General features: G+C 38.5%; 1 protein-coding gene across 1 annotated transcript in view; it reads right to left on the reverse strand.

The window, feature by feature from the left end:
- The window catches only part of EVC (EvC ciliary complex subunit 1), a 53,190-nt gene that overhangs the window by 3,175 nt on the left and 35,405 nt on the right, over positions 1-14,610 (reverse strand). Inside the window, exons 13-19 of the mRNA XM_062574499.1 lie at positions 12,744-12,853; positions 11,220-11,430; positions 7,641-7,847; positions 6,811-6,955; positions 3,326-3,434; positions 1,287-1,413; positions 492-585 (exon numbers count right to left, since the gene is read on the reverse strand). Coding sequence (XP_062430483.1) covers positions 492-585; positions 1,287-1,413; positions 3,326-3,434; positions 6,811-6,955; positions 7,641-7,847; positions 11,220-11,430; positions 12,744-12,853 — 1,003 coding nt within the window. The remainder of the gene's footprint in view (positions 1-491; positions 586-1,286; positions 1,414-3,325; positions 3,435-6,810; positions 6,956-7,640; positions 7,848-11,219; positions 11,431-12,743; positions 12,854-14,610) is intronic.

A 14,610-nucleotide genomic window follows, 5' to 3' on the forward strand; every position in this document is an offset into this window, starting at 1 on the left:
AGTAACTCCCCTGGAAGCAACACTGTTTAGTTTCCACTGAGTGTAAGCAGGTAAGCACCGCTACTCCAATACTAATTAATGGATAATTGTCTTTGGACACATTTGCCAGAGGAGATTATTCATAAGAAAAAATGGGAGCTTTAGCCTATTGGGCATGGTATCCGGCTAATATCAGTGGAATAATACCAGATTTTCTTCTGTTTGAAAAGATAAAGAATTAAGCCTTTTACAACAAGGCCCAGAAGACTACTTACTTTTAAATGTTTGTGCCTTGTTTTCCCTTTTGCTATATTGATTTAAACAGGCTAAAAGGGGGAACGTATTCTGGACCAAATATCAGATGGCTAATATCAGCATTTATTAAAATACTAATTGCCTATTCCTACTGCCTCTTTTCTGAGTCCAGTCATTAAAATATGGCATAAAGGTAAGCAATCTGCTGACACCCTACCAGGAATAAAGCATCTAAAACAATTTGGGATTGTACCAACCTGTTGTCTTGCTCCTTTTGGAAAGCTGCTTCTTCACGGCGAGTGGAACGCGGGCCAGTGTAGCTACCTCTGTGACAAAGTCCTCCTCTGCTTCCTGCCCACAGAGATAAAAACAGAAGCAACTTAACCAAAATCAGCTTGATTCTGAGTTATGTCATTCTACCCAGGGGATGCCAAAAAAGCAGCATGTCATATGGCACTGCAGAAACACAGAAAACTATTGTTTCTGTGGTAGCATCAGGGATGTGTTTCCTAGTGCAAAGAGGTTCAGTAAGGAGAACTAACTACAGCTTCCAGTTACAGTCCTCGATGCGAACATGCAAGCAATGAGGAGCAGGAAATCTGCTGTGCAACCACGCTGATCATATTCACATTGCATTTGATCCTGGTTTCCTTTGCTGTGGTTGTGAACTCAAGTGCACTGAGGTACTAGTAAAAAGACTGTATACTCCACCTGACTAGATGGAAAGAGATGGCCAACTAACCCAGAAGTGAGTCTGTACTTGCAGCAGACTCAGTATAGAACTGCTGGCAAGGAAGACAAGGAATAAAATGCCTCTCGCGCATTCTAGTGATCTTCTTTAATCTAGTCAATATTCTTTGTGGGAAACTGTTTCAAACCATTAACTTGTCTGTGTGTGTGTTTTACTGGGTTTTGAGCCAACGCTTCAATGGTAAAGACAGTGGTGAGTCTTAGCACTGATTTCAACTGGACCATAGAAAAGACCCAGACAACCTGTCAGAGGTTTTGCCAGTGACTGCCACAGATTTGAGAGTCATTTTACCCTAATTTACCTGTAGTTGATTCTCCAGCTCGGTTTCTAGCTGATGCAACCCCAGTATCTTCTGTTTCAGAGACTCCAGACGAATCTGCTGCTGCAGTTCAAACTGAGCTAAAACCTTCTTTTGCTGCAGCATCATCCTGGTAAAGGGAAATTTGAGAGTACGCATGTTGTTCAGTTCAAGGAAGGAATACAAAGCATATGTGTATGATTATTAACAACATCTGCCCATCCAGCTCCTGCTGCAACAATTGATCTTGCTGTAGACTTTTATTTTAAGAGTCTGCATTGCCTGTCCATGGAATACCAGTTCCTTTCTGAGGAAGGAATTGCAGTAGGAGTTTGGGTTATCCAACCCCGAACTTCAGGAGACAGAATTTAGTGCTCTAACGTTAAAGCCTGCTTCCAAAACCATGGCACATTTTCCTCAGTGAATCCTCAGGTCAGGTTTACTGTCTGGTTGCCAAAGAGACAAGCTGTTAGAGGATCAGGTTGGAAGACAAAGGATTAAAAGCACCTATTTCATTGAGGCTCGTCAGAACCAGACTGAAACTGAGCCAAAACTTTGGCAATGCAAAACTTAGCATCTGGAGCACTGACGTCTATATTATTTGATTGCCTTATTTTGCAGATTAATGCTGATACAGTGGAACTAGAATGACTGCAACTTTGTTGAATCTTTAATTCTTCTTATCTCTTGCCTGATCTAACTTGAAGTAACACTGTCAATCAATCACCACGGCCCTTCAGGGAAGGAGGCACCACAAACTCTTCCTGGCAGCTACACATAATTAAGTTACTATTAACGTTCAATGCTTGCAGAATGTTAGCTTTCAAAATTTGCTCTTTGTACTTGTGCTCATAAGCTTGCACCAAAGGCCAAAACATAAAAAAAGAACTTTTACTGGGTTTAATAGGAATGAGATAATTTAATGGAAATTTTGCCATCGATTTAAACAGGTCTGGGATTTGACCCTAGAAGAAATCATAATAGCAATAGGAAATGGAGCTTGACTGCTAACTGTTATGATATGAACTTAGATACAAAATAACTCTCCTTATTACTGCATTTTCTGCTTGTATGAAAGTCATTTTAAATGTATTTTATTTTTAAATACTGAAATATATTATGGGAGGAAAAAATTGAGACAACAGCTAGAACTGAATATGTATATGAGAATAAATGATGAAGTTGATATTGAATGTCTAATCAATCTTTTCTGATGCCCTTCATTACATGAATCATTTCTAAACTATTTAAAACAAGGATGAAAAACAGAAAGTGAGCAACAATTTCCTTCAATTTAGAAGCAGCAGAGTATCTAGAAAACTATTAATCTTTTCACCACATCAAAATTGTAGATGCTATGTTGTTTTGTATAACAAAAAATAAAGAAATAAAACAAAAATATATCACATGCTTGCCAAGTCCTGCAAACATATAGAATATAGTTTTTTTTATGATGCTAACTTATACCTTTGGATTCACAGTGCTTTGTTTTTGTTTGGACTTTGAGTTTTATAAAAATCATACTTAATTCATTACTGATTTTTATTTAATTTGCATTTGAGAGATTTTGCCCTAAATTTAGTGCAAGTAAGCCTGCAAGTAAGTCCAAAGTATACATCGAAATCTTGGCATTTTGAATATTATTCATGCATTCACACGCATTCAACAGCAAACTAACAAGTATCTTTGATGTTTAAAGCAGAAAAGCTGTAATGTAATGAACTGAACAGCATCAGTTCTCAACCTTCATTCATTTTAAATTTCTTTTAAAAATGGGCATATGTTTTGGAATGTTTTTTTGTTCTCTCTTTAACTGTCGATGTATAGTTCTTCAGTCTTTAATTAGTGAGCATCAAAAAGTTTAAAAAGAATGTAATTTTCTATGATCAAAGGGAGGCATAATCTGACAACAAATACTTCTTTTCTTGCGAAGACAAAACATGAAATGAAAAACCAAGACATTTATTAAGCTACACATTTACACAGATCTACAACAAGTCAAACATTAAAATAGAGTCAGCAGTATTCCTGCCTGCTCTTACCTTTGATGGATCGCAGACGATACATCCAGGAGACCTTTGTTCAGTTTTTCTTTCAACGCCTGTTCATTCTCTTGTTTCTTTCTAAGTCTACTCCTTTCACTTCTTTCTGCTGAAATAATATATCTATAACATTTTCTGCTCAAAATTACAAACTATACTTTGAACTGGGGCAACGTTTCAATTTATGTTTTGCATCAGCACAAAGTTATTAATTAATTAATTTAAGCTCTAGGTGATCTTTCCACAGTAACTGCTCTTGAGGGATACTTACAAACAGGTGCTTGGCCATTGTAATTTGTTGCACGATCAGACACTACTTTGATTCATTTAGCTCAGATGCTAATTGCCAGTGAATTCTGAGTTTTTTCTGTTCTTCCTGCTAGATTGACAGATTAATATGGAAGTCAAAAGGGAAATTTTATGAAAAGATCTTGATGCCTTAAGCAGGATTTGAAATATCTGAATGAAAATTGCAATATCAGACATAGGGTAGGTTTCCTGTTGTGGACAGCTGCTTTTTTTGGAGAACACAGAAGGAGGGAGGTGGATGCGTATACAACAGATTGGGAGTGAGAAAGCTCATTTGGGGACCATCCTACCTTTCCCTAGCATCTGGGAGTGAGAAAACTCATTTGGGGACCATCCTACCTTTCCCTAGCATCTGGGAAGGTTGGCAGCACCTCTCCTGCCCAAGCACTGCCCACGGCAGTAGTTACTGGCTGTCCTCCGGGTCAGGCTGGGCTGGCCAGGAGCAGGGAGGTACTCTTCACCTTTCTCCTTGTGGCTGTGCCAGGCAGACCACAGATTAAAATTCACAGGGCCAACAGATGCACAAGGAAGCGATGTCCTGCTGCATGGTGTTAGCACACCCCTGGGAGAGGGGCGCTCAGCATCACGGACCTTGCTTGCTGAGCTGCCCATCTAACTGTCAGTCGGTGAAATACAGAAGCAATCTCCTAAGTGCATACGCTAACCACTGGGCTGTTATACAATACGCAGCTCTACTTACAACGTTGCTGATGAAAAATCTTGTATTTTAGAGAAAGGCTACAAATGTACTTGGCAAGGAGACTCATTCCCTCAGTGTGGAAATTGTGCTTGCAGATCATTTGCAGGATAAGCCCCTTTAGAAAAGGAAGAAACGCCTGTGCTCTGCCTCCGCGCTGAGCTGGGATGGGAGGCAGCCCTGCTGGCTGGCAGGGCTCAGGGCGTCCCGGCTGCACCCAGGGGCGCAGCTCCAGGCTGTTAAGTGCCACAGAGAGACATTTAAGGGCTTTTAGGGTAAAACAGCAGCTGAAAGGAGAAAGGCACGAGGTTTGCATCACAATTTTGGACTTTAATTAAAAGAGGGCTGGGGCTTATTAAACCATCAAATTTCCTTATGGGATCTAGTGAAAATGCTCCTAATGTGAAAAGCACCAACAAAGGAGAAGCAGCAGCCATCCATCGTTACTGAAAAACTCCTCTGGACTGCAGTACACACATGTAAATTTGCAATATTTTTTTCATTGTAGCAATTTGTTTGATCTGTGACTTTCTGGATTTCTCTCTGGCCACCAAAGTCTGAAACACTCTTGTTTTTATTACTAACATAAATACTCTCATCATCCCCATGCCTGTAGGCTTACACTGCAGCAGAAAGGATTTTCTTTTTCTCTATTAAAAACGTGATCTTGTAGTAGCTGCTTACACAGGTAAAATTCCTCCTTGTAATGCTTGGAACAGCAATACACTGAAACAATGTAGCCACACAAACACTGGGAGACAAAATATTCTAAATAAGCAATTACAAAAAGATTAACTGTGGTTCTAGTAGCTGGTTTTCTAGATCCCATAGCCTCTTTGGGAGACCAACTGAGAGCAATAATCCAAATGCTGATGAAGCAAAACATTCAAGCATGTAATGGTATCCATCTCAGTTCAGATCAGCTGCTTTCTGGAAAAGGCTTTGAGTTTATCCCCGCTTAACGGAACACCAATTCTTTCACTGAAGATTATGGTTGTAGCTGGCTGGATCAGGGACAAGGAGATCTTTAGAATGACTTTGCTATAATTTAGGTAACTGCCTTACTTACTGCCAATGACTAAAATATAGATTGTCAAAAATCCCTGCACAGATTGTGCTTAACTCTGGCTTCCAATATTAAAGTTTTCAAGGTTTATAATAGCACAGTGCCAAAGAGATTGGTTCTATCTTAGAGTCAATGCATACACCTAGCTCCTACTGGTTAGTGCAAATCCTTCCGACCAAAGTATCCATCCAACCTCATCTGTGGATCTCAGCCTTGAATAAATAATAGGCCTGCTTTTAAAAAACAAACAAAAAAAAAAAATCTCTCTTTTGTTGTTAAAGAAGCAATTCTATTTAAAATGAGTAACTTTATTTTTAGAAAACAGCTTTCATTCATCCACTCCATGTGTCTCAAATACTTAGTCTTTGATGTTACTGCTATTCTGCTAACTTGCTAACTTCATTTAATGCTTCATCCAAGGGAGGGGAGAGCATTTACAAAAGCAGTCAATGATCACAGCTTACTTTTGTTCTCTTGTGCTGAAGGAAATGAGCTTCTGCCAGCAACCAAAAATAATTGCAAGAAAAAAATGCCTGCATTTATGCGGGATCCAGAAGTTCATAAATGTTATGAGCAGTTTTGCAACCTGTGAGTTGTGGTGGGTTGTGGCTGACAGTTAAGAAACAATGTGGTAGCTCACAAGCTATTCTAGGCTGGAAATGCTCGACTTCTCTCTGTCTCCTCATTCTAATGAATTTCCTCTGCTTTACAGAGAATAAATTCTCATTGAGCCAAAAAAGGAATCAATGTGAGAACTTCCTTTAAAAAGCTGAGGGCAGGTACCTCAGCGAAAGCAGACCATCTGCCAACAATATTTCTGTTTTCTCATATGGGAGCAGGGATTGCAAACCTAGATCTTCCCCCTTCTAGGTGAATGCTTCAGCTAGTGGGCTTGTCATATATCTTCTCTTCCTATGAACATTTAATTCATTGATTCATATTATTTGTATTTATTTATACGCAAAGTTGAAGAGGCTTCATGGTAGAGGTATATAGTAGGTACAACCCACACTTAGTTTACATTTAGGAGTAACACGTAGCAGTGCCAGAAAAATCAATTACTGGGAATTGCAACTGTGGTGTAATCTCTAATCTTAACTTGAATAACCAGAGTTGGTGGTTATATCATAATATCTCTTCAACAAAGAGTTATCTTTCCATGTGTGTTTGTACCAAACAGTGTAATGGGGTCCTGCATCTACAACTGTAGTTCAAGTAGTTATTAATAATAACTACAATGCTTCTACCACTGCTCCTTCAAAGATGGAAATGCACCTACACATTCATTTTACTTTGCTATTTATTTAAAATATATTTCTGTTGCCTTTCAAAGACTTCTTTACAACAAGAAGAAAATGAATGCTATCTGTTAAAAAGCTGTTATTACCTCATAGCTGTCAATATGATACATACCTTGTAAGGATTTCAATTGTTGAAGTTTTTTCCCTTCATAACTTTCTGTGATTTTTCCTAATTGTTGGTAATAGTTTTGCACCAGCCTATTGATATTATTACTGGTCCCATACACACTTTCTACAGCTGTTTCCACCAGCCTCTCCTGTATTAAACAAAACAAGTAAAACAGCTCATTTTCTAAGTCAAGAACTGAAGTGCTTTATTTGCCTAAAAATGAAGGCATAATATAATTTTGTATATGCATGCAAGATTGTGAATTTTGTCCTTTAGAAATGTGGCAGACTGGCAGGCTGAAAAAAAAAATCTATACACCCAAGGAATATTTCAACATGAAAAATTACAGCAAAATCTTCCTAATGTGTCTCACCTTCACCTGGCAAAGGACCATTCCTTTAACTGCACAATCTCTGTAATCCATTTTGCCTTTTAATTGCAGCAAAGTAAATCAATACACATGCAGCTCTACTGCACTTTCCACCATAAAGAAAACCTGAATATTTACTTTGTAAGAATTTCAATGATTTATGAATTCATCTCAATGTCTTCTTCATCTTTCTGATTCCCTTTGTCATCAAGAACTCTTTCAATTCATTTTTATTCTGGGGTTTGGCTTAATGAAACCTGGTTTGCCTGCTAAGTTATTAGAAAATACTGTACTTCTACACTGGTCTTAGTTTATGAGTAAAGTATTTTTCGTTTTAAAGCGGGGTCTAATGTTTTCCCACCGATACTTCCAAGTAAAAGCTAATACATAAATGAAGTTTCCCTCCACTTTATCAAAGTAGTTCTCATTTTGTTAAGAAAGCTTTTATTGATTATTTCAATACCTTGAAGTCCTGTCCATCATCTGAATTCTTTTTTGCAGCTTCCTTTCGGGCATGCTGCAGCACTGTCTGCCCAATCACTTGCTCCATGTGTTGCTGAAGAAAATGAAGAGCTTCTTGGATTTCGGTGACTAACTGCTGGTGAAATTCTAAATGTGTTTGCTGTGTTTCTTCCTCGAGTTTCTCCTCTTCTTCCAGGATGTGGGACTCCTGACAAAATTATAGTAGGCACTGCGTTGTATAAATGCATTCATAAATTTATTCAAGTTCACTGTAAAAAATGTCCCACAACCATTCAGAATGTTACTCTTTTAATGCTTAGAATCATCTAATTTCCAGTGTAAATTAATGTATAGCCACTTAACATATATGTCTTTGCACCAAAACTACTATTTCAAATATTAATTTTCACTCCCTAGTTTTTGCCTCTCTAATGATGTATGTATGATAACAGTTGCATCCTGTCTCACCATCATTCCTAAGCAATGTACTCCCACCTTTGTATTTTGTACTGTTGAATTTGGTCCTATTTCTATCTCAAATAAGAACAATTTATCTCAAATATCCTGATTTCAGTAAGAGATAACTGGAGGCCTAGAGAAGAGCAGAAGAATGAGGCAAGTACGCAGTTAGCTTCCTGCAATACTCATCCCATATGTGGGCATCTACCTGAGAAAAAGTCAGTGTATTTTTACCTAATGCCTTTGATAGAGTTTTCTGTCATGAATCTGTTTAATAGCACTTAGAGCCCACTTCTACACTCTTGGCAGCTACCACATCCTGTGGTGGTGTATTCAACAGTTTTTCAATGTATTTCTTCGTTTTGAATCTACCATCTAATAGTTTTGCTTGATGCTCTCTTATTCTAATATTAAAAACAAGAAATTAGAAACATATGAATAATTGTTCCATATTTAGATATTTTATGCCAGGTTTGAAACCTATGACTCACAAGAAACTCCTCTTTTAGGCTGAAGAGTTGTAGTCTCTTGATTTCTTTTGACCGTCCTTTTCTTTGACCAGCCATTTTCTTGGCTTCTTCTAGTTCTACTATAGTATCTGTGAGATGGGGAGGATGGCAGCGAGCCGAGCCATAGACTGTACTAAAGGTATGATGACAACCATGCATTTACGCGATGACGTTCATACGTGGTATGTAGCCTGCAAACATCTTCCCCCTTTCACTGTCACTTTTATTTTCTTTTTAAATTTGCTTTCTCATTTTTTTATGCAATGCCTCTTCATGAAATCAAGTACCACTGCAGTGGTTATTTTGGCTTCTAGTTGTTGTGCCAGTACGTTAAACCAAGCTGCATTATGGCCACTGTTGCAAAGTGGGTCTTCTGCAGCAAGTTTTAAACCAGACTTTGAGCACTGCCCTGGACCAGCCTAAGCGTTGTGTCTGATTTTGCTGGGTGCCTGAGCAGCTGCTTCACAAAGAGTCATGATGCTGTCTTGAGGCCCAGAAGTTTAACTTGACTTCACTCCCCAGTTTGTGTGTAGGAACCTCAATCTCCCCTACTTCTGTTTGGACCCAGAATTTCAAATGCATTGAGCTTCCACATTGCTTTCCTTGACAATTAACTTTTTTAACCCACTTTTACTCTGTACACTCTTTAGCATACAGTAGTACGCATTCTCCAGCACAGCTTGTTCTTTCTTATCTGTATCCTAGTATTTCAGTTTTCCACAGATTGTCTTCTTTTGAGTTGCTGATGTCCCTCTTCTATCAATATTCTCATTTAAAGCTAAATAAAATGAAATTATTCTGGAGGATTCTACAGCACCTACATTTCTTCTGGGAAGTAGGAAATACAAGTGGAAAAGAATCTGTTCTGCCCTCATTCATCTGTGAGAAATAATGAAAGCCCTATTAATGCTGGGTTATTCTGACATGTCTTTCTTAATAGCTCAGACATACGTCTTTGAGCTTTTTTTTTTAAGACAGTGGTAGATCATAAGAGTTTTTCTTTTTTTTAAAAGACCCAAATGTCATGTCATTATGACTTAGTAAGGCTTCTGTACTTCTGTTTTCCTGAATAAAATTGATATTTGATATGAAATAAACTGATTAATTTCCCCATAATGCTGTCTGCCAATCTAAAATTAGCACAACCTCAAATTAAATTTACCTAAAAATATTATATCAGTACATCTAAAACTCTGGCTGAGTGTCTGTAAATCAACCTCTTCCTTAACTCCTTACACATTAGTTCTAGTTTTGGAGGATCTTTGTAACATGTTTTTTCTCCCTGACCTTTCTCAAATCCACATCCAGTCCCTATTTCTCCCTTGGTAGCAAGGATCTTATATATACTTTGGGTCACTTCCTTATGAGACAGTTTTTGGCTGGCCTTGGAAAGAGGCTGTAATGGAGAGAGGTCAAAAGAACACTAATACCTGGGGACACATCTGATTTCTGTCAGGGAACACAGTGATTGCATCAATTAATGTCCGTGTGGGAGCTAAGTGACTGCATGAGAGAGAGTAGCGGAAAGCACATAAATACAGAAAAAAAAAAAAAGATTAATGCAGTCATATGCATTCATATTTTATTATTCAAGATCTTTACAAGGACTAGTTCAGTAGGTAAATCACCTGCGAAACTGGCAGCAGACAGAATTTCCTTATTCCTCTCCCAGGTGGGGAATTAGCATTTGTATTATGTAAGTAGGAATTAGAGGGATGCACAATATTAATCTCAGCTAATCATGCAGTGCGAGAATGGAGCACAGAGCCACAATGTGTCTGATGGGTTCAACACATACATGCAGCAACACTGAGCTGGGCAGCAGCTAACGCTAAAGTGTGCTGGGAGGGTCCTGCGCCGGGGAAATCTAAAATCCAGTATTGTTCTAGGCAAGTATGCAACACAAGTATTTTAACCAACAAAATATAATATTAACCTGAGAAGTTAACCCTAAAAGACATAGCCACCAATTGATTTAAGATTGACCAGTGGGACCATCAAGTCTAAAAATCCCTTCAATTTTCTCCAGTCTCCCAGAACTACAGGAGTCAGACCATTTGAAAGAAGGGCAGGGGAACGGATGCTGAGCCAACTCAAAGATGGAGAATAAAAAAAAAAAAAATGGTGACAGTATAAAAGAATGTGCTAAGTCTTCTGGAGCAAAGAATTTCTTCTTATGACCCTGAAGTGAGGACTTTCCAAGTGTGTTTTAAGATCATTAGCAAAGTCAGTGGGAATTTCTCTCACTCTGAAACCGACTTGTGTAAAAGTCCTTCCTTATACAAATTGCTATGATTTACTTCAATTAGTACTTTCACATAAAATAACTAAATCAGTTTGTCGTGACGACTTTCCTGCTGAGGAAAGGTGATGCTTATCTTAATGCAAGTAGACAAAGTACTGGGGAATTTAAAGTGTCTACTCAGACTAAAATAGGTACACATTTAAGTACTTCCCTTGTCAAGAGTGGGGGTATTTTTTGACAGAGAATTCTCCTTTCTGTTCAGAACTTTAACATTTGTGTTTCTTGTGATCTCCTACAGCTACTTCCAACACCAGACGTCACAGCGCATGAGAACGCTGTAGGGAAACCAGCAGAATCCTGTACCTACCACTGCTTTCTGTAGCTGCCACTGATCTTCATCCTGGCAGTGGGAGGAGCTCTTCTGCAGGACATGCTGCTCCTGCAGCTCCTGAAGCAAGCTCTTCTTCCTGGACATCCTCATGCGGGTCAGAGTAGCCATCCCAATTTTTCGGAGAGTTACCCTTCTGAGTACTGAACACAGCAGAAGCCTGTGTTTTTGCAATATATAGTTCACAGACCTGTCAAAAGGATCAAAGAGAAAGAAATCAATCAGCTAAGCTGCTTGCTGATTTTGCATGCAGATTTTGCAAAGTAATTACATGAAGATAACAAAATTGCTATTTACGTAACATTTTGCCATACAAAGTATGTCTTAGAATGCTTTTCAGTTATAAAGTATGGGTACCATGGTGACAGATTTCTATTTCGGTCATGCCAAAATTAAATTAAAACAAAAATGTAAAGAAAAGAGATAAATAACATCTCTCATAGCTCACATAATTTGTCTCATAATGAAAGGTGTTTTAACAGAAGCCTTTAAAATAAGATAATGAGATAATGTAATAAGAACTACAGGAAAACTACTTTAAGTTGTATTAAATGCAAGACAGCATGCCTTTCATAAGCAATGGGGCACTCTGAAGAGACCTTGAAGAGGCCAGTGCTGGCCAACAGGGAGACATATGGCTGGAGCAAGTTCATGTTTAAAAAAAGTAAAGGAAAAAAAAAGTTAAAAAAACATTTTAGTTTTTAAAAAAGAGCAAAATTCAAAGTTGATTCTGGACAAAGTGAATGGAAAATTAATAGAGCTGTTCGCAGATTTGGATAAAGTTGATATGCTTCAAGGTGAGTTTGTGTCTGAATCTAATTTGTTTGTATGTGTAAGGCACCATGAACCCTCTGTAAATACTGAAGTCTGGGGAAATGTAGAAGTCAGAGAATGTGAAAAAATATGGTTGAATTAAAAAGTAGATTCAAAATAATGGAGTGCAATGGCAAAAATATCAATATTCCAGACAGATAGGTCTTCAGCTCGTTCTTGGTAATGATTCTTTGGTAATGAGAAGACCATGGTGAACTGATATCATTTGATATCTTAATATGGACAGAGAATGCAGAGGAGTCATTTCTACACGAAGATGTGGTCAGCTGCACTGTGATGGCAGGAAGCAAAGGCAGAGGTAAATGATGCTGGACTGAGTATTTTACCTTGAAGGACAGCCAACTCCAGGGTGACAGAGTGCAAAGCGAGACTGGTTCAACACTGGGAATCATTCACAAACACAGCAGTAGATATACAGAAAGCACACCACTTGACTAATCACAGAAAACGTCACTTTTCGTATTTACCAGAAGTCATGATATCTGATATTTTTGCACCATCAATGCTAAACAGGGGGCAATTAATACTAATTCAGACAAAAACCTACAGTAACTGTCTCTTTGGCTGACAAAGATGAGAATCCCACACTGCTTTCTCCAGTTGACTATACATGTTTTTTTATTGGGTATACAATTTTATAGCACTGCTTACTGCTAAAACCATACTTACTCATCACTGAGACCTCCTAGTCTGCTAACGACGCCTTGAATAACCATCTCTTGTTTCTCTGATAGGTGCTTTTGTATCACAGCAGACAGGGCATACTCCTTTAGCCACAGCTAAAAGCAGGGAAAAGAGTTACAATTATAAGATACTTTGATTCGAGTCATTCTAATCACTATATTAAGAATCAGCATTATTTTTTGTTAATAGTGGTAGAGACATTCAACCCCTTCTTTGAAATATCAAATTCATACTTAATTCCTATTATTCTACTTAAGAATATTTTTCTCAGTGCTCAAAGTCTGACCCAAAGCTCACAGGAAAAAAATGTGTGCCTTTGCACTGAGCTGGATCAGATCTGAGCTGTCTTCTACAAATTTTCTGGTTTCTGCAAACAGAGGACCAAGAAAACAAGAATAGTGACGCACAAAATACTGCACTGACTCTCATCAGCATGTTCCAGTGGGCTTTTTGATGCTTTTTTTCCTTAATAGAGAATGCAGGTTTCACTGAACAAAAATTAAGATAACATCTTTCATCATGCTTTTGTGTATAGTAAGCAGTGCTATCTAATAGTTAGAAGTGGAGAATGGGTTATTAAGTGTATAGATAATACGTATACAGCTCCTTCAGGGTGACATTTAGATCAAAGAATTTAATCTTTACAGGTTTTGATGGATTTTCTTTTAGACTGTAAATTTTTGGAGATACAGACTTTGATTTTGTTTAGTGTATTACCAGCATTTAATAACTAATAAGCCATAAAAACTGTGAGGCCTAAACTGTATTAGTGTGAAGTGAAAAGTATATTTCAGGCTATATTGGCAGTTGGGTAAGTGCAGGCTACTTGCAGACATAAGCGGAGCCCTAAATTAAATATAATATTCAAGCTCTCTGGCAGTTTCACTTCGTGTTCCAGCCTCATTGGAACTAAATTTTATGCTATAGTAGATAGCAAGACTGCACTGGATCAATATTTCTCATCTCCTAGCAAAGAATTAGATGCGTAAGATGCAACCCCTGTTAGTATTAGGAGTATTACTGGGCTTTCATATCTGTTAGTCTTTTCTTTGGGAAGCAGTGATCGGCGTGGGAGAGAGGGTTTGCCTGTGAATGCAGGATGGCCTGCCCCCAGGAGGTACCAAACATCAGAAACCACATCATCAACCACCTGTAAAAGCTAAGTGTACTTATTTCTTCGAAGCACATTCTCTTTACTCCCCTCCACGCAGAAGACCCTGCCAAAACACGTTCCCGAGCCGGACGCCTAGAGAAGGACGGGCGAGCAGTGAGCACATCACACACAGAAGGTGCCCAGCCGAGCGTCAGATTAAGGGTGGTCAGGTCTCCAGGCTGTCATCCTGGCGGCTGCCAAACACACGCCTGAGGCAATAACTATTTCTCTTTAGCAGCTGTTTGTGGATACCATTTCCAGTGCTTATGCCTAGTTTACCAAGCCCACCAGTGCAGGGGGTATTGTAATGTCTCTTTCAGCAGATATAAGAAGAGATGAAAATGACCTTTTACTTGCAGATGGCTATTTTCAATGACAGACTGTCTGTGGCTCACTTGTGGCTTCCCATCATTTTTCACAGACTTGATTATTAATTGAGAAGTTGCTCTTAAAGTGCCTATCTGCCCATGTACTCTCAAACAGCATGCAGACTAAATCTGATGCAGATTGCCAAGACAGAGAAGAGAGGAGAGTTTTCTTTGATTTACAATTGGAATTGCAAATGTTACAATATTGCAGCCAAGAAACAAAACACTTTTGCTGCTATCAGTATATCCTGTCCAAGAAAGGCACTCAGAATAACACAGACGGGGACAGTAGTAGGGATTGCTGTAGCTGTTTACTTCTTATTGTTTATTA

Source organism: Rhea pennata, chromosome 4, assembly GCF_028389875.1.
Source record: "Rhea pennata isolate bPtePen1 chromosome 4, bPtePen1.pri, whole genome shotgun sequence".
Taxonomy (NCBI): Eukaryota; Metazoa; Chordata; class Aves; order Rheiformes; family Rheidae; genus Rhea; species Rhea pennata.